Consider the following 23,191-nt stretch of genomic DNA (forward strand, 5'->3'; position numbering starts at 1 on the left):
AGCCACGACCACAGTACAAATACAAAGACAAGGCTTCACTGTAATCACGAGAAACAGAACAAACAGACAAAACTGAGGGATTTACTGGAGCACAAAGAACCCTTGGATGTTCTAGCCAATGTTATTTGGTAGGTCCTCCAAATCCTGAAAGTTTTGTCTGATGACAAACCTCAGAAATGTCTGGAGGTTTAAAAAAAGGCTGCATTTTTCAGTTTGTGTGGACTTTCGGTGAAGTGATGGTGAAGATTTATATATGTGGGGCTCAGAGGTGTGGAGGAGTTAGGCTGAGTTAGGACCTGGAGGTGAGGCCTGTGTGAGAGGTTAAGCCGAGCACTGAAGAGTAAACTCATATATCTGAGTTCAACAAGCCGAGTTCAAAAAAGGACGTCACTCACGATGATGAGAAACATCTTTAACACAAGATGTTTGCCATTTTTCTGACTCTCACTCACACTTTACTGCTTCTTCTGACTTTTAGAGCAATTTGATATCCCCCCCCAGCATAGTAGTCCTTGTGGACTGAGTTTCAGAATAGCGGGTGATTCACACAGAGAGGATAAGAAGCGGGGAAGGTCACACTCCTTTCATTTCCTCACAGAAGGCAATGAGCACATCTTAGCGGAGTGGAAAACAAAAGGGCGCCACAGGGGAGACGGATGGCTGCTGTGTGTGTATTGAAAGCTGAGACAGAGCAGGAACCTGCAAACACCTTCGGAGGGGCCAGTCGCTCGTCCTCAAGGTGTTCACATTTGCATTCTTCATCCCACAAACACCTCCATCTGTTCTTTGAAGAGTGGTGAAGGAGAAGTGGATACCAGCTATATATATTATGGCCATTTTGGAGTCATTATATATGTATTGGGAAACTATTTGGCTTTATGAATAGTCAATTTTTATGAGCAAACAGATGCACAAAGGAGCAGACATGGATCTATAACTGTGGAAACTGCAGGAAAGTCAAATAAATTGAGATTACACCAAAATAAATTCATTCTGGAGGTGACAGCCTGGAAGTAGATAATACAACGTTTGAATACTCTGCTATGACAAATAATACCAATAATAACACTGAAGGGACAGCAGGGGACTGTAATCTTAAGGTTTGCATTGATTAGCTGGATTTAAGTGCATGATGAAAAAGAACAAAAGTAATCCACATCAAACGGTACTGCTGCATGAAAGTCTAATTAAATTCTTACAACCTTTATTTGACCAGGTGGGTCAGCAAAGAACAAACTCTTATTTACAGCGATGGCCTGGCAGAGGCTTCAGCAAAGTCAACAGAAATGCTGTAGAACAGCGGGGAGGGACAACTTTCTCAGTGATCAGATTTAATACGAAACAGAGTGGAGGCGCTCAGCCGCGCAATGTGCCTCCCATCTTTCAGCACAATCACGCTGCGTACACAAGTGAAAAATAATCTTAGCTGGCTGCCGGGTGGATTTGCTCAGAAATATTGGGCCATTTCGATCAAATCGTCTGCAAGTCATCCCGGGGAGGAAATCTGGCACCTGAAGCGGAGGAAGAGGAATGACAATCTCAAATCTAACTTTCCATCTTCAAACTTCTGCTGTTGAGGAGAATCAAAGCAATGCAGAGTGTTGAAGAACAATGGAAAATGAAGTTAGTCAGTAGTTTTCACTGGTGGTTTTACATCTTAAAGGGGCATTCGACCAATTTTACACATGCAAACTTCATGTTGCCGCGCTCAGACAAGAACAAGTTTGTACACTGAATCATCTGACCACATTGCAGAAGTGTTACAAGCTGTCACACTCAAATGCAGGGTGAAATTCTGGCTGCCTGTCATTCAAATATAGGGATGATGGCTCACTCTTCATTCATAATGTCACACTCAAAATCATAAGAAAACTCCAAGGCACTCTCCTTTAAACGATACCTTCAATGCAATATATGGTCACTCTAGACTTAAAAACAAACTGATTTGTTTAAGCATCAAGCCTTCATCAGGAGACTGTCTCCCTTACAAAGGCTTGATGCACATTGAAATTAGTTAAGCAAGGTCATGTCTTTACATTAAAGACCATTTAATTGTTTAAAAGAGAGTGTCTTGGAGTTTCAGCATGGTGTCCTTAAAACCATACGAAACCCATACTGACATCTATCTAAACCCTAGATCTATTTATCATTTCCAACACAGATGGTACTCTTGAATGTCGGCAGGGTTGTTACCAGATAGCCCCGTCCAGCTCTTACTGTATTGCCTCTTCACTTATGATGCAGAAGAACATCTGTACCTCGTTGATCGTCTATAGAACGGGGTTGCACAATGACATTTTCAGAACAAAAAACAACAGGCTGCAATGTTTAGAGTCTCAATCGCAATCCGTGGGATATTTAAACCTACTGAGAGTGATGATTCTCTCATTACAATCATCGGACTGCAATGTTTATGACTCCACCTTTTAGTATTCAATCAGTGTGCTGGGTACCTCAACAGAAGGGTAACGAAAAAGCAGTATCGAATGGATGAATTCTATTGGTGCCATCCGCAACTTTTGAAAGTGGAAACGCAGAAATAACCGTTCTAATGTGTAACAAACTGAACTGAACCAAACTGCTTGGTGGAAACAAGGTTTAACAAACTCTTTCTGAGTCCAGGAAACACTTCTACACAAACATTCTTTGATAGTGTCGCATTTGTTTGCACACACACACACACACACACACAAAAAACAGTTGTGTAACAAATCTTTTTCCCTCTTCACACCTGGCCAATTGCCAAAAGTTACATAAATTGTCAAACACACCCATCAGAAACTTGCACTGACCATCATGATGTCATCTATTATCTATTATCTCTGATTAGGCTTAAGACCTTTGAAGCTTTTAACGGTACAAACTGGAGGTGTTTGGTTTGAAAGAAGCGGTCACTTAGGAGGCAAACAGGGTCTAGTGAAAGATACTATTGAGTTGCATTATGGGAATTGTGGGACACACTGTTTTTGGAGCTAAACTCCAGGATATTTGGGCCTCAGCTGTTTTGAATTTGACCATTCTTTGTTAAAATTGTCTCTTGTGAGTCATGGCAACTTTATAGAGGCACAACAGTTACACATTTAACAATACACATCTGATGCAGGATCACACTTTGATTTTCTGTGCTGTTTGTTTACAGCTGCGGACACAGTGAAACCATTTCAGAATGCCTCGTATCCCGTCTCTCCCCCTCCTCTGTCCCCCCCTTTGCTTGCAAACACAAACGTACCTGTCCCACTGGTTAACCCCCTCCCACTACTGCCATCCACCCACATGCACACACTCCACACTTGAATGCACACAGGAATGCGAGGGGAATGACACAATCGGGCAAATGCTAAGAACCTGGGCGGCCTGGTCGGCTCTCTGCTCACCAGCGGACCTAATGAATGGCCATTCAGATACACAGACAAAGCTGAGGCTAGGTTTCTACTATACGGTGGGGTCAAGGGTCACGCAAAGCACTGACAGAAGTAGAAACCAGAGATGAATGCCCAGTTCTCTTTCAAACACTGAATCACACCGACTCAGAGATCCATACTCAACAAAACACACTGTGGTGTTTAAAGAAAAATAAAAAACATGCTTACAAGAAAAGTTACTCATCGTTATTTATCTCCACTACATGGATGCTCCACTCGCGCAGGTCTGTACTTTGTGGGCCACACGAGAGCAGTAGAACAAGAGGAATGAGTCAGTAACACAGAGATAATCAAAGTACATTAATCAATGAACCTAAACACTTCTTGAAGCCCTGGCAGCTTCGCCTGGTTATGGAAGCTTTGGAGATAGGAGGAGAGGGAGAAAAAAAAAATTGTGAGAGAAAAGAGTTTAAGCTTATGCTGCGCTCTAAGCTGCTCTCAGCCCCGAGGCACAGGAGAAGAAAAGAACATCTCTTCATGATTAAAAGGGCTGAGGACCAAGAAGGGAAACATAGGAGAGGACAAGCTTCCAGCCCTCGAGGGGTAAAGGCTCTCCGGAGAAACAGAAGGCAGGAGGAGAGGCAAAGCTGGGAAACATAGGGGGGAGTGAGACTCAGTTCACGCTCTCGCAGTCTCCTGTTTCTCTGCCATTATTAAAAAACGGGGCGATGGGATAGGTGAGAAGGATGTGTGCAACGGGAGCCACAAAGACGGCAGAAAACCATACCACATTAAACACTTAACCTGCACATTTCTGTTACGATCACAGACAGGAGTTATCTAACCAGAAATAAAAGCAACAGAAACCAAGAATAGTTTACTTACTTCAAAACTCAGTTAGAGAATAAAAGGTTCAAGCAATCCAGAAACATCAGCGTGTTTTGGCAACGACAGAGCTGCTGAATTTGGGACAGACGTCACCGGGGCCACTGGACCAGATAAGCCTGCCATCAGGTAAATTACACAGATTTTCACTTTCAGGTCAGATAGGAAAGTCCTTTGACATCTACACAGTGACGTCCACAGACATTTGTGCAGTCGTCAAGCTCCACCTGAAGTGAGAATGTCTTTGATGATGATCTACAGCGACCATCATATAAATAAGCAGAATTAGAATCAGTCAAGTTGCAGTTTTCACCCATGTCTGTCCAGACTCATATCATATCATAAATGTACCAAAGACTTTGAATGAATTTAATAGAAGGTAGTAAGTGTAATTTTCTGATCTATTTTTCTGAAGCTCTATACATTCAGCACAGTTTCAAGGTGGGCACCCAAGATTAGTGTCACCAATTCAGTATCTGACCAAAAGTCTTCCCTTCTGCTCCTGAGTTATGATTTTGAGTAACGTCCAGAACATTGTTATGGCAGAACATTATGATCCCACCATGAAGCTGACCTTTTGGATTCAAAATGTCACCACTTTATTATTTCCTCCTACAAGACATTTGTGTGAAATTAGTCATATGAGCGTATGAATTTCTGAGGTATGGCCAAAAACCTGTTTGGTGACGTCACAGTGACTTTGAACCACCAAAATCTAATCTAATCAGGATCCTAGAATCCAAGTGGACGTTTGTGCCAAATTTGCACAAGGTGTGACCAAGTTACAACCTCAGAGGCTGAAAAATGAAGCCAACGTTAACTGCAGTACCTCGAATGGCCACTTGAGGCTGGCACCAAAACAAGAGTCAACCCCCATAGACCTCCATGTTATATACACAACTTTACAGCAGAAATAAACATGTTTGCAGCCTAGTGCTAACTTCCTCATTCAGCTGTACAGGGTGTGAATTTCTTTAAATATTAAATAGGCTATAATTTACACACAATTGAGGCCGTCTTCAGATAGTGTCCTCGGCTTCTCAGTCAGATCCACCCCTAGTTCCTTTAAAGATCCAGCCTCCTACCCAAATATGGTCCCTTCTGGCTCCAAAAAAACCCAAAATGGCACCTTCTGAAATGCTGAACTAGAGGCTTCAAAACGGAAGTCGACAAACCAATGAGTGACGTCGCAGTAGCTACGCCCATTATTTTATACAGTCTATGGGCACACCTGTGATATCACGTTCACAAGAATGGGATGGACAGGGATACGAATGTACGTAAGGACAATCCAAAAACATACGGCACAGAAATGAGTCCTTGATGGTAAACACTGGTGTGTATCTTTATTATGAATACTGAATACAGATTAGCCTACACACAGGACAGTAATCAAAACATACTTTATCTATTCATTATTTCAAATTATTGAGATCTTCAATATGAAGACCACATTTCCCAAAATCCTTAAAGGTATCTCTCCGAATCTTGCATGACAATACCAGTGTTTCTGATGAAGGCCTAACATACACTTATGTGATAAGAGAGAGTGGATTATTTTATGGTATCACCAACATTTTCACCACACTTGTTATCACTTGGTCTTTTAAATGAGAACACAACATTGTGACTAAGAATGTGGTTGTTATCTCCACCTAATTTTTGGTGTGAATTAACCAACCTCACATTTGAATGAATGTTAAATCCGTGTAATTTGCACTTTAAACCCCTTGAAACGCCAGATAATTATCACATATGACAGAAATGCCATGTCAAAGTCCAAGAAAAAGGAAAACCCAAATTACCAATTGAAGATCTAAACTAAAATCACCAAATTATGAGAGTGATGTGTGGCACGCAGGTGAAACCATTTAGAAAAAGCAAGAATAGCATTTTGTATTCACCACAGTTGTCGCAGTATGCTTTAGTAGCTTTTCCTGATTCACAGCAGGAAAATTATGCATGACCTAAATGTCAAAAACACTGGTATTATCCTTTGAGAGATGCAAAGTCTTTGACATTTTGAACTCCAGTCTGTTATTCTTCTTCAACAAGCACTTGTAATAATGTGTGTGTAGGAGCTACTCAGCTAATCAAACAGCAGCTCAGCAGTGTTAGCATTCCACCCTGAAACCAGTGGATACTGCTGAGTGCAAGCTAGCGCGTTAGCTTAGCTGGTAGCTGTGCATTGTTTCCAGTGCCCAATTTTGAGAATTTTATGAAACTATTTTTGTGTCACTTTAAGGCACATGCAGAGACAATTTGCAGACCACACAGCCAGCATGAAGGAAAATAATACACTCAACTTCAAAATGTCAAAGTAACCCTTTGAGGTACATTTTAATGAGACAAGAATCACTCGTGAGAGATTTCCGCTTTATAAAATTGGCATTTAAGTCCACAAAGACGACTGAATGGCACTGGAAGATGGAGAATACAGAATAAGAGAATTAAAAATGCATCAGTTATATCAAGAAAAACAAGTTTGAGGCCAGATAGCTTCCTTGGTACATTTCTACAAAGAAAACCGATTTCTACAGTGTTCTCTGGTCTCTGAGTCCACTTGGTCCTTGTTCAGTCTGACTATAATAAAACTGAGCTGCCGGCAGACACGCAGGCAGTAGGAATAACCAACCATACTCCAAGAGAAAGACATGGAGTTAACTGAAGATTACAATTCACTCTGAAATGACAGGAAGTGCTGATATGTCTCTGCGTCTCTCTCCTCCTCACATGCTGTGGAGCCGATGAGGGGGGGGGGGACTGAAGAAGATAAGAGGAGTCTGATTAGGAGGAGTACAGCGCTCTCCAAAGTTTGCATTACACATCACACCTGAGTAAAGAGGAGGTAATGTTGAAATCAAATAGAAACAAGGAAGTCAGATTCAACAGTTAAAATATTCAGTCTTGATGTGAGAAATGTTTATGTAGTTATGTCATCCAGATGGATTTAATGCGAGACACCCAGGGTGGAAGCATCTCAGTCATAATTACACGACAACATGAAAGGTGAAATCCTTGGATTGGCGCTGGGAATTCTTTTCATCTCCTTTGGTGAAGTGACTTTTTACTGGGACAACACACCAGTCGACCGCCAGTTTCCAAAATGACATGATACTACAGAAACTCTGATCGGTCTCTCCTCTTGGTTCAGCACATTTATTGGGTCCTAACTTCAGGTAGATATAAAAACACTGACCACAAACTGTAAAAATGAGTCAGACTCAAGTCTGCGCAACATTAACTTCATCCCTCGGTCACTGCGGGTGACAGGGACTCGCATGTCTCTGGATGACTCTCTCATCCCGATGAGGAAAGCCATCATTTATTTTTCTATTTTTTTTTCTGGTCGTTTGTAAATTCTGCCAATCTCCCTTGGAGTCTGTTCAAAGTTGGTCACAGAAGAGGATCCAGAGTGCTCTCAGTACGTGGCTGCACCTTTGTGCTGGTTCTCACGTCCAGCTCAGGAGACAGGTGAGCTAGAAGGTCACAGTCGCAGTGCTCTTGTTCCGAAAGGTCATTGTCTGGATGCTGGAAAGGATTTTCCTCTGGTGCCCGGCCAAAGTGACTCCCATGTGCAGCAGATCTCTGAACAAAGACGAGAAAAATCAGTCATTAGACAGGAAGAGCAGAACACAAAGAAAGATAAAGATTCAATGGACATTACAATAATATTTCAGTCGTCACATTAAAATAAAAATTGCACCTCAGGAAATTGTGGTCATAAATATTCAGGAAGTAATTCAGCCTGTTTGCAAACAATTAAAAGCTGCAAGGCTAGCTCCCTGACCTTGTACTATGGAAGTGTGCACTGAAAAGTAAAAATGCTGCTCCAGAGACAAGATAAGAAAACTGGAGATAGGAACTGACTGTGTGGTGATCTGGGCCAGCTGGTCCACTGTGTTGAAGCCAGCCTGTAGGAAGCTGTCTTCATAGCGCTCCATCTTGATGGCCCTCAGCCATTCCCCCACTGAAGCACACGATGAGAGGGCTAAAGGTGCACGCTGGTCCAGCAGGGGGTAAGACGGCCTGCAGGACAGAGCAGGGGAACAAAAGGGGAACTTTACACACACTGTCACCCCAAACAACAGTGAGGAGCTTATATATATCCTGCAGCAACATTCCAGCCGACAGGCAAAGGTATAATCTGAGGCTGAGTGAGTGACAGGGACAAACAATGGGATTTGTCAGGGGTGGAGTGTCCTCAGCTGTATGCGAGCAGCTGACAGGCAGAATGTGGAGGGAAGGGAAATGGACACAGCAAGAGGCTAACAGGTCACAGCAGGACATTAAGGTGGTACATAAGATTGGGCAGTGGGAGGGTAATGTCTGTCCTAAAGAGAGGGACATCATCGAATGCCTGACATGTCTCCTTTTCTCTCTTCATTCACAAGCTGCATATTTGCCGCCACCGTGATCTCATCAGGCAGGTTTTCAGTCAATCAATCAAACGCATCTGCACTCACCCTGCTCCTTCTTGAGCCACTATTTTCAGCGATGCGGGGTTGCGGATCAGCTTGTCCAGAGCACTGACGAGGTCCGCGAAACGAGGCCGTGCTGAACGATCCTTCTGCCAACAGTCCAGCATCAGCTGGTGCAGGTGGGTGGGGCAGTCGGGGGGCGGTGGCAGCCGGTAGTCCTGCTCTATGGCATTGATTACCTGATAGGAAGAAAAATGATCACTATTAAATCCAATGCATTAACTTAATGATATTCCAATAAACACTGAGTTGCTTGGAGGTAAACAATACAGAGTCCTACAACTGTCTTATTGCTGGTAGCAGTAGTCTGCATATGAGACCTTTAGCGAACACTGGTATACTGCAACTTCTGATAGTCTGCGGGTGAAGTGTTTAGGAGACATCTGTGATTTATAGCCACAGAAAATAATCTGAGCTACACTACCTACTACTAAATTGTATTAACAGGAAGAACCCCTTCCCCTCCATCTATACTTTATGTATTGAATGAAATTAGTTTTCTCAATAAGGCTGTGTTAAATTTCCACCAGATTAGACGCTTCACAGTGGGCTGAACCACTTGGCACAAGTCAAAAAAATGTAACATCCTAATTAAATCTTTGAGGCATGTAAATGTGCATCTTATCAGATCACTTTATTTAGTGTCCATGTAAACAGTGCAGTTAAAATCTGTAATCAGACTGATTTTAATTGGACTGAAGAAATACTGTCCCTGTAACCGCAGCTCTCGTTAAGAATACTCCAACTTGGCTGTTGGCTTCAACTTACATCCTGGTTGCTCATGTCCCAGTACGGTCTCTCTCCAAAAGACATGACTTCCCACATGACAATGCCATAGCTCCACACATCAGAGGCTGAAGTAAACTTTCTGAAGGCTATCGCCTCCGGTGCTGTCCAGCGGATTGGGATCTTACCTCCCTGCACAGAACAGAAAAACAGTCAGCACTGCCAAACTTCAAATAAACATGGTCAGACAGGGCTCTGACAAGGAAAGCAAAGGGTGTAAAATAACAACTTTCAGCTAATGAGGCAAACTATTACTACTCTTTTTTTTTTGTTGTTGTTTTTTTAAAGATTTTTTTGGGCATTTTTGCCTTTAATCGATAGGAAAGCTGAGTGTGAAAGGGGGAGAGAGAGAGGGAATGACATGCAGCAAAGGGCCACAGGCTGGAGTCGAACCCGGGCCGCTGCGGCAACAGCCTTGTACATGGGGCACCTGCTCTATCCACTAAGCCACCGATGCCCCGCAAACTATTACTACTCTTATATAATATTTCTACAAATGTACAGTATGAGTAAATTAAATGATTTATACTTTTGTGAATTAATCCTGTGGCAATGATAGAGAGATGTATAAATACCACCTGACAGGCACATACACTATAGATTAATATAATGAATGTTTCCTAGGAAGTTTGTCATCTCACCAGAGAGCTGGTGTAGGTCGGGTCAGAGGAGTTCTCCTGCAGGAAGCGTGACAAGCCGAAGTCGGACACCTTGCACACCAGGTTGCTGTTGATCAGGATGTTGCGGGCAGCCAGGTCTCTGTGGACGTAGCTCATCTCTGCCAGGTACTTCATGCCGGAGGCAATGCCGCGCAGCATACCCACCAGCTGGATGGGAGTGAACTGGCTGTCGTTCAGCTACGGAGGAGAGAAAGAGTTCAGCTGGAGAACAAGTGAAGTGGCGGTGTGTTTGAAAAGCCTGTTCTCTAGGTGACAATCACCCGTAGAAAAGAATCCAGAGCGCCGTTCTCCATAAACTCTGTGAGGATCATGACTGGGCAGCTGGCCGTGATGATGCCCTCCAGGTGGATGATGTTGGGGTGCTGGAACTGACCCATGATGGACGCTTCAGACAGGAAGTCCCGTCTCTGCTTGTCGGTGTAGCCTCCCTTTAGAGTCTTAATTGCTACGTAGTTCTCTTTTTTCCCTGGGATCTTCAGCCGTCCTCGACACACCTCCCCGAACTCTCCTGCAGCACACAGACACATAAACACACATTAGGGCTGTTTGCTTTAACAGGTGCTTACCACATTAGGAAGGTGACAGTAAGTCTTCGGCAAACCTAAAGCTCGCCTGCAGCTAGTGATGCCCTTTGGTTTGAATAACGTCTGGTAATATGGTAACATATTTATCAGTTAATTGGTTTATTTATGTGGCAATATTGAATTTTCCTGATAAAGAAGAATCCAGACGATGGTTTTAAAATGTCACAGAACCAATTTAACTTTCTAAACTGGATAATTCTTAATAATGTTATGTTGAAAGAAGACAATCTGCATGGCTAAAAAAAAAAAAAAAAAAGTCAACAAAAAGAGATGACCAGCACAAAGTTTGGACACTTTTGAATAATGGGAAAAGCATAAAGCTGAGGCTTACCAGCACCGATAACCTCCTCGATCTTAACAAAGGAAACATCAATTTCCTTGGCAAACTCTCGCACGGCCTCATTAGGGTCCTCATAGGTGAAGGGGTCGATATAAACCTTGACCCCTGTTAGAGAAACACAAACAGAGTCGTGGGAAAGGAAAAGAAGAAATGTTAGAGTACCAGCAGCAACGAGCCCAGTCACATTAAAAAATGATTTTCTCAACGTGAACAAGTTGTAAATCACAGCTGAGGTTTTAGCGTGCATGTCCTTGATCTGTTACCTTGGCCGACGAGGTACTGGCTGTTTTTGTCGCTCAGCTCTGGGTCCTTTACTCGGCTATGTCTGCTGCAGAGAGAAAGAGATCGGGATAAATAAAATAAGATAGGATTGGCAGCGCAGTTAGCTGAAGAATGGAGGTTATTTTTTTTTTTTGGAAAGCATTCCTAACGCTTTATCAGCCCAATGTTATGCAAATCACTGTGCTTACAATGTGACTGTTCAGATGCAATGACAGTAATAAAATGCCTCTGTGACTAAAATACAAACTATAAAAAAGCAAAAAGGAGCCAGAAAGAACACAAATTGTGTGATTATTTTTATCTGATAGTAATCATTCTAGGATGCGAGCAAGCATAGCAAAATATGATAATGTACTGATCCCCCTTGGGAATATCTCTGCTATCTTGGCCCCGTGCACCGAGAGGTCAGTTCAGCTGGAGATCAACAGCCAACAGAGATACAGTCTCTCTGTTCCAAAAACACCTCCATAATTTTCTTATTTTTTTGACACAAAGACTTCACCTTGTTAACAAAAGCCTTTTGTTTTCCTTAAACAATCCTCCGCGATCTCAAACGCACAACACAAGACGGCTTGTGGCGACAGCAAATACCTGAGCCAACCTCGCTGGTTCTGCTCTTTGACACAAGCAGCTCCATTATAATTCTGCTGGTGCGAACTCATCCCTGCAAGACTGTAACAACCCTGTAGCTACTGGATCCCTGCCTTCCTCCATTTCTCTCTCCTGCTCCCACCTCATAAGCCTAAAATAGCAATAATGCACCACCCTCGGTTAGTGGCAGATCTGGGCCTCAGCCATTGGTTTGTGTGTGTGTGTGTGTGTAAGTGTGTGTGTGTGTGTGTGTGTGTGTGTGTCACAAGGTCACAGCTATTGTTCTCCTGTCCTGTGGAAACAGGGTTGGGACGCCTGCATCCTGTCTCCCTGCCCTCTACCTCTACCGTCATTTCTCTCTCTCTCTGTTCACACACACACATGCACGTACGCACACACACACACCCTTTCTCTCTCTGATGGCATCCAACACTATTTACTCAAACAATGAAGCCTAAGGAAAATGTTCTAATGAGCAGGATAACTTTTAGCTGTGTAAGCAAAAGACATCATGAGCATTGCTTTGTGTTTGAGCTGCCTCACACAGAAATAAATGGTGTGGGTAACGGAGTGCAAATCCACCGTTGATAAGATATGATTTCTATAAACAAAAGAACAAAGTGGTGCGAAACTGTAAAATTGGGGTCACGGTTTGTTATTGGTTTCGATTTCCCCCTTTTTCCTGTTTCTTGTTATTCTGTCAGCTTCTTTCCATTCCAAATCTATCTCTTTCTCTGCCTCCTTCCTTTTTCGCTCGTTCTCACCGTATGCAGTAGGCGGCCACCAAGACGAAAGTGACAAGCAGCAGCATCCCGACAGCGATAAGGATGCCAGGTACTAAGAACTGGGCGGCGGAGTCATGACCTGAGAGAGGAAACAGAGAGACGGCGTAGTTAGAGTAACGTGATGACTCAAGTCATGACAGGAGGTTTACATTGGAAGTAAAGGAAAGTATGAGAGGGAAATAAAGAACATGACTGGAATTTACAATATTAAAGAGGCTCAATACAAGGACACTAACTCAACACAAGGACACAGGCAAGACATTCATTCAACTAGGAATTACGCAGGGACTGAAAAAAAAAATCTGAAAAAACCTTCCCGAAGGAAATGAAAAAATGTGTGAAAGAAAAAAAAAAACAATGTGTGCGAGTCTCCCGCTTTAAGAGCCGACTCACCATCAGGCAGTGTGCGGAAGACAGCTGCAGGACTGAAGCTGCCATAGCCAGCCATGGTGCGAACCCGAACCTGCACCTCATACTGTGTGGCCCTGCGGAGGTCCGTCAGCACAGCCTGGTTTCTGTTACTCTCTGTGTAGTGGCACTGATCTTCACTACGACGCTCCTACCGTATAAAAAAAGGGTTAGCTGGAGTGGAAGTGAATGTTTAACAGGAATAAGCGAGGAAACGGCAGGGATCACTGTGAGAGAAAAACAAAAAAACTGCTGTAAGAGCCACTAAGGGGTCATCCATAGGAATTCAAATATTCTGTACTTAAAATTGCATATTGTTGTAATCGACTTTAGTAGGGCTGTACCGAATGTCATTTTTTAACATTCAAAGCTTCTAATAAGGTTTTTGAATTAAGTTTGAACATCTGTTGTCATATTTTATGATGTTATCACCCAAAAAAATGTTTTTTAAATCCTGAACAAAATCCTAAATTTGAATAAAGTGAGTCATCGGGTTGAATGAGTTGGTCTTTTTTAATTAAATCAACTTTCTTTAATGAGAAAAAAAAGTATTTGAGGGTAAAACACTTCATTTTCTGCATTCTGGTGAATTTTTATTCATCTATTTCTGCATTTTCTGTATCAGTCTATTGAGGAAATGTCATGGTGCTCCTGCTATGCATAACTGCTTCTTCTTCTTTCGGTTTCATGAAAAACTAAAGCTATTGCTTATGAGGTTGCAAACTGTCACCACCTACATTACCACAGGCATTGTTATGTAAACAAGTTGTGTTCTTACCTAAGTCCTCTGCTATTTTCATGTTCTTATTGGCAGGGGTGGATGCACATGCTCTAAGTATTGAGGGGCACATGTCTCCTGCATTCCCACAAAAATCTTCACCTTCTCATTGAATTTTGGAAATGATCACATCTATCTTTTCTCAATAATTTTGACTTTTTGACTGTATCACGCTTTGGAGTTATTGTAAATGTTTGGTTCACATGAGTTGGAAGCAATCCTTTGCAAACACTACTGTAATCTAATTCTACAAATAGAATAACATTTATAATATTAGTGTGGCAAAATCTTTATCTGCACCCGCGCAGAAATACCAGGCTTTGACAGAATGATTGAGATACTGAAAAGCTTGATTCATTTTTACACAAAGAAATTCGAAGATGGATAAATGAAATCAGATAACATGTTTGTGGTAATTAAAACCTTAGAAATTTGAATTTAAGACTAATTAAAGTCTTTTAAGGCCTACCATTTATAAACTTGACTTTAAGACATTTTAAAACTTTATAAGGACCTGCAGACGCCCTGCTAAGGTTTAGTGAAATTTACTTTAACTAATTTTAATTCAATCCAGTTACAGTACATTAAAAAAATAATTAAATAATCTTAATCAGAAGCATTTTAACTGATACGTCTGAGAGGTAAATGGAGGTAATTTATTTTGTTCACATAAAAGTGTCTTGTATATAAGCTGTATGACGGTGCCTCTGAGTCAGGTTTTGTGTGTTTTAGTCAAAGCAACAAACACTAACCTAACCAAAGTCTGAGACCATCTCTCAGAAATTAAATGGTCATGTTATAAACTGATGTACTGCAAAATATCATCAACACTGTCAGATATCTGAGGCATTGTCTGACAATCCACAGGCAGTTTGGGTTTAAGTGCACTTGACCTGCATAGAAATCAACATGACTGACTGTCACCCTGTTTACATTTTTTTTTTCTTGGCAAAGCATTGTGACTTTTCTACTCCTGAGCTGTGCTACACCTGAAAATAAAATCACAAAACTGAAACAGTATGTGACCTTTAAGGCGGACAGTTGAGAGATATTGTCGGGGGAGAGCTCTCACCTTCTCACAGTAGCGTAGCTGATATTGCAGGATGGTGTAGTGTGGCTGAGCTGGGACTGACCAGTGCAGAGTCAGACTGCTCTCTGTGGAGTCACTCTTCCGTATCACAGACACCAGCGATGGCACTGCACAGATGGCAGAACAATTATAAATACCACATGAAATTCAGGCTATTTACACCTTTCTACCTCTTCTCCTGCACCTCTCTTACCGTCATGACTCGTGGTGATGTTGACACTTTCACTGGCAGGCTCCTTGCCGCTGACCTGAGACACCCCGTTGATTGACTGGATTGTGAAGGTGTATGTGGTGTGAGGCAGCAGGCCCCACACTTCCACCCTGCGACCCAGCAGGCCGTGCTGCGCAGGCCGGTAGCTGACGCTGTCTCCGCAGGAAAGGCACGGCCCCTTTGGTGACCTGCACACAGAGCACACGACGGCGTAGCTCAGGTCTGTCCTGTCGCCGTTGTCCAGAGGCTCATTCCACTCCAGACTGAGCGTGGTGTCGTTGATCTGGGTGACGATACTGCGCGGAGCTGAGGGCGGTTCTACAGTGACAAAAAATATTCAAGAGTTAAATTGATTTGGCCTTTTATACACTGCGAATACTGTAAATTAAGAATTCACTTTCCTGCTTTCAACAAATGAGATGAAAAGATTGATACCATTTATATATCTGTACACTAAATATGAAGCTACAGCGTGCACCTGTGTTGAAACATTAGTCTGTTTGCACTGTTAAAGGCTGTAAATTGTGCTCCAGTCCCACTTTCTCCTTTGGGAAGTCTCTGTACTTGAGCTGAGAAGCACCTTATTTGGCCGCATGCTGTTGGATGACACACAGGGAACTCTGTTTCACCTGTTAGCTTAGCTTAATTATAAGACCAGAAACAGCCTGGCTCTGTCCAGTGGTAACATCTTGTGGGTTTAACAGGGTCTGAGATTACTTCTTGGCCATGTGCAGTGTCTTCCTGAGCCCCTTAAGGCAGGAATGTCTCGTCATTATTCCGCCTCACTGTTCTTTAAAAAACAGAATGAGGGGGCAGAGTTTGCAGCCTTTGAGCTGACTGCTAACGTAGTAACAGCGCCACATACACATCTGTGTAAAAGGGACAGCCAACAGGACAGGTGTGATGTTTTGACAACGTATTATGTGTGTGTGTATTATGTATCACCATGAGGCAGCCGAAAATGTAGGCAAACTGGGAAAGACAATGAGGTCCTGGAGCTCCTTAAACTCCGAGCAGAGGGCGAGATCAGCCACCGGCAGGGACAGCAAATGATAGAGGCTGACAGTGTTGCATTATACGTCACGCCCATTGCACCTCTTTTGCTTCTTTTGTTTTCTGTACTGAGACATAACATGTTAAGTAGTGAGCCCCAAGGGTGATGGTAGGTGGATAATTTAGCTTCAGACAGAGCCAGGCTAGCTGTTTCCCTGTTTCCAGTTTTTGTGCTAAGCTAACTGTCAGCAGGCTGTAGCTGCATATTTACAATACAGACATTGGACAGTGGTATTAATCTTGCCTTTACACTCTTAAGAGAGCAAATACATAAGTCCCCCAAACTGTCAAACTGTAACACCCTCAAAAAGCACCAGTAGTCATCCTCAAATATCACCAGATTATCAGGTCAAAAATGTCATCACATTTTAAAACATAGGCATCGACGAACTCTGAAGCAATCATAAGATGTAAAATGTCTCTATCAAATTAAATTCTAATCTCCTCTGTGTCATTTTACTGCTGCTTTACCTTTCCATGACCCACACAGACCATTTGTTTGCGTTTTCCCGTGTGCGTTTAAGACATTTTATTCAGTCTGCACATGTCGTCAGAATGCTCCTGCAGTGGCTTTGCGTCACAGCGGGAGCATATGTGTTGCAGAATTTAACTGGTGCAATTACGTTTGTCTAAAACTGGATGATAATGATCACCGTCTGAAAATTGCAAGAAGATAGCTATTGCCTCAAGCCAAGCATAACTAAACAGCAATACCACTCAGCCACTGTGAATGAGTTTCTGTTCCTGCCAAGGAGACAGAGCTTTGTCACTGAGCCTGCAGCTAACTTAAGTGCTAATAGTGTTCTCATTGGAAACCCAAGTGGGGCAGCAGCATCATAGACAATCTGGGTGCGAGTGAATTCTGAATTCAACATTTGGGAGTGGGGATATTTTTTATTTTATTTTATTTTTTTTTTAAGAGATGATGCATTTTATGGTTTAACAATCTGAATCCACTTCGTTAAAATCACCAAGGCTGTCACAGTGATGTCAAACACTTATTTTCAGGGGAAAAGGTCCGCATGATTTACAGATGGCGCGGCTGGTTTGCAATTTTGCATACAAATTGAAAATACAAGTGATATGCAGAATTGCAAAGGCAATCTGGTACAATAACAGAATTTATAATAGGAATGGGCTAATTACGTGATTAATAATTAAGATAAAGCCTTTGTAATTAAAGTTATCAGTAATAATAAAATTGGCGGATGTAAAAGTCTAGTTGGCATTGATATCACACCTGCAGAGAGCAGGAACTGTCAACAGCCCGACTGTGTTTCACATTGTTTCACATCCGCTTTATGGCCATCCCGAAAGAGTGCACCTAATTAAAAAGTCCCTCCCATTCACACATCCAATATGTGGCTGAATTGAAATTCCTGAATTCCTGAAGCCGCATGGAGGTGTCACTTAAGACCATCAATGCCTACTCCACTTTTGAGTGGAAGCCCTGCCCCCCAACAACCTGTCACAAAAGACGTGCATCTCAATGGCCAGCAGCGGGACAAAGGACACAAAGCAGATTAAAGGGACTTTGGCTAAATGACACGAGGGGAAAAGGGAAAGGAAAAGCACCATAGATGGTAAAAACAAAACGAAGAAGAGCAGGGGAAGGTAGAGATCGAAAACAAGCGAGTGGATGCTTGTGTTGCTTAGCACCTCCACATTTGCATTCGGACTCGTGCATAAGTACTGTTTCCCGAATACTTACTAGTGCACGCGGTGTCGGGAGTGTCAGACTCTGCCCGTACGAATCCAGAGTGGCACTTACACACTGACGTCCCTACAGTGTCGGTGTAGCTGTTTTTTGGACAGCCTGTGCACTGTCCCTCTGAGGCCGACTTGAACTGATTCGCAGGACAGCCTGGGGAGGACAGGAGAGGAGGACAAATTTTCAGGGTTTGTTCTTCTGGACACAACCTGTAAATACGACACAACACTGCACCGAATCTTCACACCCACTGTGTCCCAGACAGACCTGGGTCAAACTGAATTTGCAAACACACTGCTGTTTTTTTTGTCAGGGTAGTAAGGTGCCAGATGGTTGCAGACTGACAGACAGACAGAGCCACGTAATGGGGGCCATAAACTGAGGACAATTACAGTAATGAAGCTGATAGTAACAGTAAACCTGTCTGTCATTGGCATGCTGCTTATCATTGACTTCACCTAACCATATCTGAATAACGAGACCGAACATGTGGGTGTCCTTACAAAGAACTGCCTTCGCTTATCGATCCAAATATTGTACTCTCTCTGTACCGCCGTCACTGAAACCAAAAGCAGCACTGTGGCATTCAGGATGTAAAGAAACTGTGACAGAAGAGTGAACGGGCGCTGAAAGGATCAGTTGATCAATCCATCAGTTGACTGACGGAAAATCAATTGACAACAATTTTGCCAATTGATTGAAAATGGCCAAAAGTTCTCTGGTTCCAGCTGCTCGAATGTGAGAATTTACAGCTTTTCTTTGTGTTTTATTTCACTGTAAAGGTGCCCTATCTGACATTTATATCATTATTAAAAGGAATATATTTAGCTTGTTTTTTAATTTTGTGTCTTATATACAGTGTTACCATTAAAGATGTTCATATTAAACATAACCTGAGTTTGAAATATTGAGGTAAATGTATGTAAAAGTAATCCCTGTGAGCAAAAAAACAACTCGGTTTCTATTAGGTTTTTCTACTCTGGCTACAGTATGACATAGTATGCCAGATCTCTTCATGTGATCATCTCCAGCTCCAGGCACGCTACTGCAAGTGTTTACATTACACAGACTAACCTGCTGCATGCAGCTACATGCTAACGTCAGGAAAATGTGTAAACTTGGTTGCCAATGTTGTTAATCTCAATTTTGGATTATATTCCTGCTGAAACATGTCTGGTTGTGTTTAGAAGCTTTTACTGTTGATTTTTCAGGGTAAAAAATGCTGCTATTCTCCATTACAGTCATTCCCTCTGCTGCAATGATGGTGCAGAGACGCCAAGATACAAATACTCAGAAACGCTGACCAATCAACGCAGAGCAGAGTGGGCTTTTTTGGAAGGGGATTTAAGAAGACAGTCACTTAAACAGAGTGTCATGGAGTGAATACAGGTGTTCCAGCTCAGACAGTGTGAAGCAAAAAGTCTTTATTAAAGACCATTAAAGCAGTGGTTCCCTACTGGTCCAGCAACGGGGTCCAGTTTTCTTATTGCAGCTTCTTATGGTCAAATATTGGCAGCTTTACACTCTCCCATGACAGTGAACTAAAACCCTTTGGCGTGAGTATGAAACAAGACATTAGATGACATAATTTTGGGGTTTGGGAGAGACAGACTGACATTTTTCATTTTAACACATTTTTCGATAAAATGATTAGTCGACTAATCGAAGAAATAATCAACAGATTAGTCGACAATGAAAATAATCATTAGTTGCAGCCCTAATTGTCAAGCTTGTTTGCTGTCTCTGTCAAGTAGCTGTCCATTAGTCACTCAATCTACAGCAGGAGACGGCACTATAAAATAAAAGCTCTGTGCAGGAAATTCACTGTACTTAAAAATAAAGTGTGTTTTTGACAAACTTGACACCTTTGTGAGTCACTTGCCGTCGATTCAGAATGGACCCGTGACCCACTTCTGGACTGCGACCCACCAGTTGGGAACCACTGCATAAAAACATCTATAAACATGTTCTGGCAGAAATCAAAAATACAAATATGAACCTGAAAATGAGTGTAATAGGTCTTAGAATTACACTAACACACACACACACACACACACACACACACACACACATATATATTTTTTCTGTATTGAGCCGTCACCCTGTAACACCACAGACAGTCGCTGAAGTGTTTACAGTAAGTGTTGAGTGTGGAGGTTGAAACGCAGCTCCAGCTGGTGAGTGAGAGGAATATAACAATAAACTTTCACACCGAGTGGCGCATTGTTAAAAGGGTCAACACACTCTCGCCAATACTTTCCGACTGGCATTTTGCCTGCTGGAATTTCCCCACATGTGCAAAATGCATCGAGTGCTGAATGTATGTCTCACCTGTTAAAGGCTGTTACAATATATAGTTTATAAATTAAATGCAAGTGGCTGTCGTATTACAGGATTATAAAAACTAACCTGGGTGCTTCTGAGCTCGTATTTTGATCCAACAAGACAACACAGATGACACTTCCCGACAACAGCCTGTTACTATTGTTCACTGAACAGTGTTTTTCAATGACTTCAGTTGTAAGAATGTTCAGCACTCGCAGCAGTGCATGCTAATTTCAGTGATTATTTTGTTCTGGACACTTTTCTGAGTAAAAGGAATAAATAATGATATCAAAGTACGACTCAAACCTTTCACTTTCACTGATATGAATCATTTCTGCAGTTTGGTGACAGCTGCTAACCAGTAACTCAAAATCTTTTTGGGAATATTCAAGGCGTCATGATGCACCCGTTTGTATTATATAACATTTGTAAAGCTACAGTATACTGGCACATGGGGAAATACACCCCTCCCATGTAGCAGTATTTATAGCCTGCTGGAGCTTTACTTCAAAGACGGGGTTTAAATATTCTAATCAAGCTACTCTATAACACTGAATCAACTTGACAGCGTTCGTAAGCTTTATGTTAAAGGGTTGTGTTTGACCCAGAAAATATATGTATTGTCTATGAGGGATAATGGCAATGCAGCTGGAGTAATTTAATTTTAAAACCAGACGCCAATTGCATGTTCTGAAGTGACCGGCCTAAGAAGCAAATTAACTGTTCAATCTTGCAATAAAAGGCAATCTCCCTTTATGGTCTGGTGAATGTTTCTTCCTTACAGCTCTCTTCAGTGACAGAACGCTGGAAATGCCAACCCCACTTCACCAGAAGCAAAATGTCGGAAATTATTTTTTGTTATGAGAAATCATTATGCCTCCCACAGAGATCAAACTAAATCCTACCTTCAAACACACAGCGAATGCAACCCCACATTTTCTGGAGAAATTGTAGCATTCCTTCTCGCGTTCCTCTGTTCTCAGCGCTCGACATTTATCCACGTTGGTGTGATGCAGTGTGTGTGAGAGTGTGGGTGCGTGTGTGTGGGGGGGTGTTCATGCACGAGGCTTGTTAATTGGACTCATTAGACGGAGCTGCTGCACAGCTCCTGAGAGAATCATCCTGCTTCTTCCTTCTTTTTTTGTCTGCTTTGCTTTGATGTTCTCAAAGTGATATGATCTTTACCCCGAGCGTTCCCCTCCCGTCTCACTTCTATCACCTCTGCAGTCATCCTGTGCTCCTTCTAGCTTAGCTGAACCATGAGTTGTCGCAGCAGTGAGCCTGTGACCCTGCTCTTCCTCTCTGAGATAAGTGCTGATCCACCTGACCTCTCTGTCCACTCCGTGTTGCGGCTGTTCCCCTGCCTCATTAACTTCCTCCGTCGCCCATTTCTCTGCTCCTCAGTGAACCCCACCCTCATCTTAACATTGTGTTCCTGTTTAGTCTGCCTGCTTTCTGCCTATATGGGTGTAGTCGACATACATTCTTGGGCCTCCTTCTTACCTGTGCATCTAGTGTGTCCTTCAGTGGGCTCATATCCTGGCAGGCAGGCGCAGGAGGTTGTCGGCTGTCCCACCCACTGGCCATCTTCCCCGCAGAAGAGCTTAGGTGGCCGAGGTCGAGGCCCCTGCTGGGCGGCATGCTCCACACACACGCCCTGCGCCTCTTGCACCAGAGTTCGAGGAACTGTCTCAGGGAAAGAGGAAAGAGCACTGACCAGGGGGGGACACTTTTTGAAGAACACCCTGACAGACAGCAGGGCCATGCAGGCGCCCTGAGCCTGAAAAGCCAAGTAGAAGCCTCTTTTAGACAGAGGGCCGAGTCTTAAGGTCTTCACGTTGAATTTCCTCTCCCCGCCCTTCCTCAGTAGAAAGTCCGCAGCCACTGTGTCCACCTAGGACAGGAAGAAAGAGAAAAGATCTTATGTAATGGCCCCATTCCAGCGCACAGGATTCAGTCTTAAGAGGGACCAGGCTGGCGGTTGTGCATGTTTTAGCCATTTTAGCCCATTAACTAGACTTCACATATGCTTTACATTATTGAACGTTTTCCAAAGCATACCACTGTGATTTTAGATTGATTTCCTACCTTCCTGGCAGCCATTGTTTCCCATTTGTTACAGTCCTCTTTGAAGCTCAAACTTGCGGGGACTTGAAACCCGCTCGGGAGAAAGGTAATTTCATCACAGCGAACATTTCATCACTTTTATTTTTCTGTCAAAGTTACATTATTAAGTGGTAATGAAGTCGAGGAGGAGCAGGCACTATTTTGAAACCTCTCTTTGGCGGTGTGTTCAAGGACGCCACAACATCTGAGGTTTGACAATGAGATGCCGAAAAGCATTTCACTGCGTTTGGAAAAATGAAAGCCAGACGATAAACAAACACGCAGGTTGTGAAACAGATTGAATGCACCGAGGAGGAGAGTTTTCAAAACAGTGTACTTGTTCCTGTGAGACGATAACATAACTTGGACAAAAACTAAAAGTGATCAAATGTCGACTGTAATAAATACATAACTAAATCAATGTTGTTGTTTTTTGTCTCTGCAAGCTGATGGACTTAAAAGAAATGACTGAGAGCCAACTGCGTATTGGAGGTCAATCTAAAAGCCACGGTATGCTTTGAAAAACTGGCAGCAGTCATTTTACAGTGCAATATACACACACGTCATATATACATGGAGTAAAAATTCAAAACTACCAGTGAAGTCCTGTAATAAAATGTTGTCAAGAGAACACACAATTCTCCTGATGTGTTTTCTTTTTCTTGAATGCAATAAAAGGATATTTTAGCAATTTAATGTTCTCAAATCTCAAGAGAAAATGTGAGATTTTTTT

At 42.6% G+C, this 23,191-nt stretch overlaps 1 protein-coding gene across 1 annotated transcript in view; it reads right to left on the reverse strand.

The window, feature by feature from the left end:
• Positions 1-7,571: 7,571 nt before the first annotated feature.
• The window catches only part of ephb4a (eph receptor B4a), a 45,532-nt gene continuing 29,912 nt past the window's right edge, over positions 7,572-23,191 (reverse strand). The window contains exons 4-17 of the mRNA XM_033644547.2: positions 21,856-22,246; positions 18,028-18,180; positions 15,246-15,581; positions 15,035-15,159; positions 13,170-13,335; positions 12,756-12,855; positions 11,382-11,446; positions 11,110-11,223; positions 10,455-10,702; positions 10,156-10,371; positions 9,497-9,646; positions 8,714-8,907; positions 8,118-8,276; positions 7,572-7,835 (exon numbers count right to left, since the gene is read on the reverse strand). Of these exons, the coding sequence (XP_033500438.2) occupies positions 7,727-7,835; positions 8,118-8,276; positions 8,714-8,907; positions 9,497-9,646; positions 10,156-10,371; positions 10,455-10,702; positions 11,110-11,223; positions 11,382-11,446; positions 12,756-12,855; positions 13,170-13,335; positions 15,035-15,159; positions 15,246-15,581; positions 18,028-18,180; positions 21,856-22,246 (2,526 nt within the window). The 3' untranslated portion in view covers positions 7,572-7,726. The remainder of the gene's footprint in view (positions 7,836-8,117; positions 8,277-8,713; positions 8,908-9,496; positions 9,647-10,155; positions 10,372-10,454; positions 10,703-11,109; positions 11,224-11,381; positions 11,447-12,755; positions 12,856-13,169; positions 13,336-15,034; positions 15,160-15,245; positions 15,582-18,027; positions 18,181-21,855; positions 22,247-23,191) is intronic.

This window comes from Epinephelus lanceolatus, chromosome 11, assembly GCF_041903045.1.
Source record: "Epinephelus lanceolatus isolate andai-2023 chromosome 11, ASM4190304v1, whole genome shotgun sequence".
In the NCBI taxonomy this organism is placed as follows: domain Eukaryota; kingdom Metazoa; phylum Chordata; class Actinopteri; order Perciformes; family Serranidae; genus Epinephelus; species Epinephelus lanceolatus.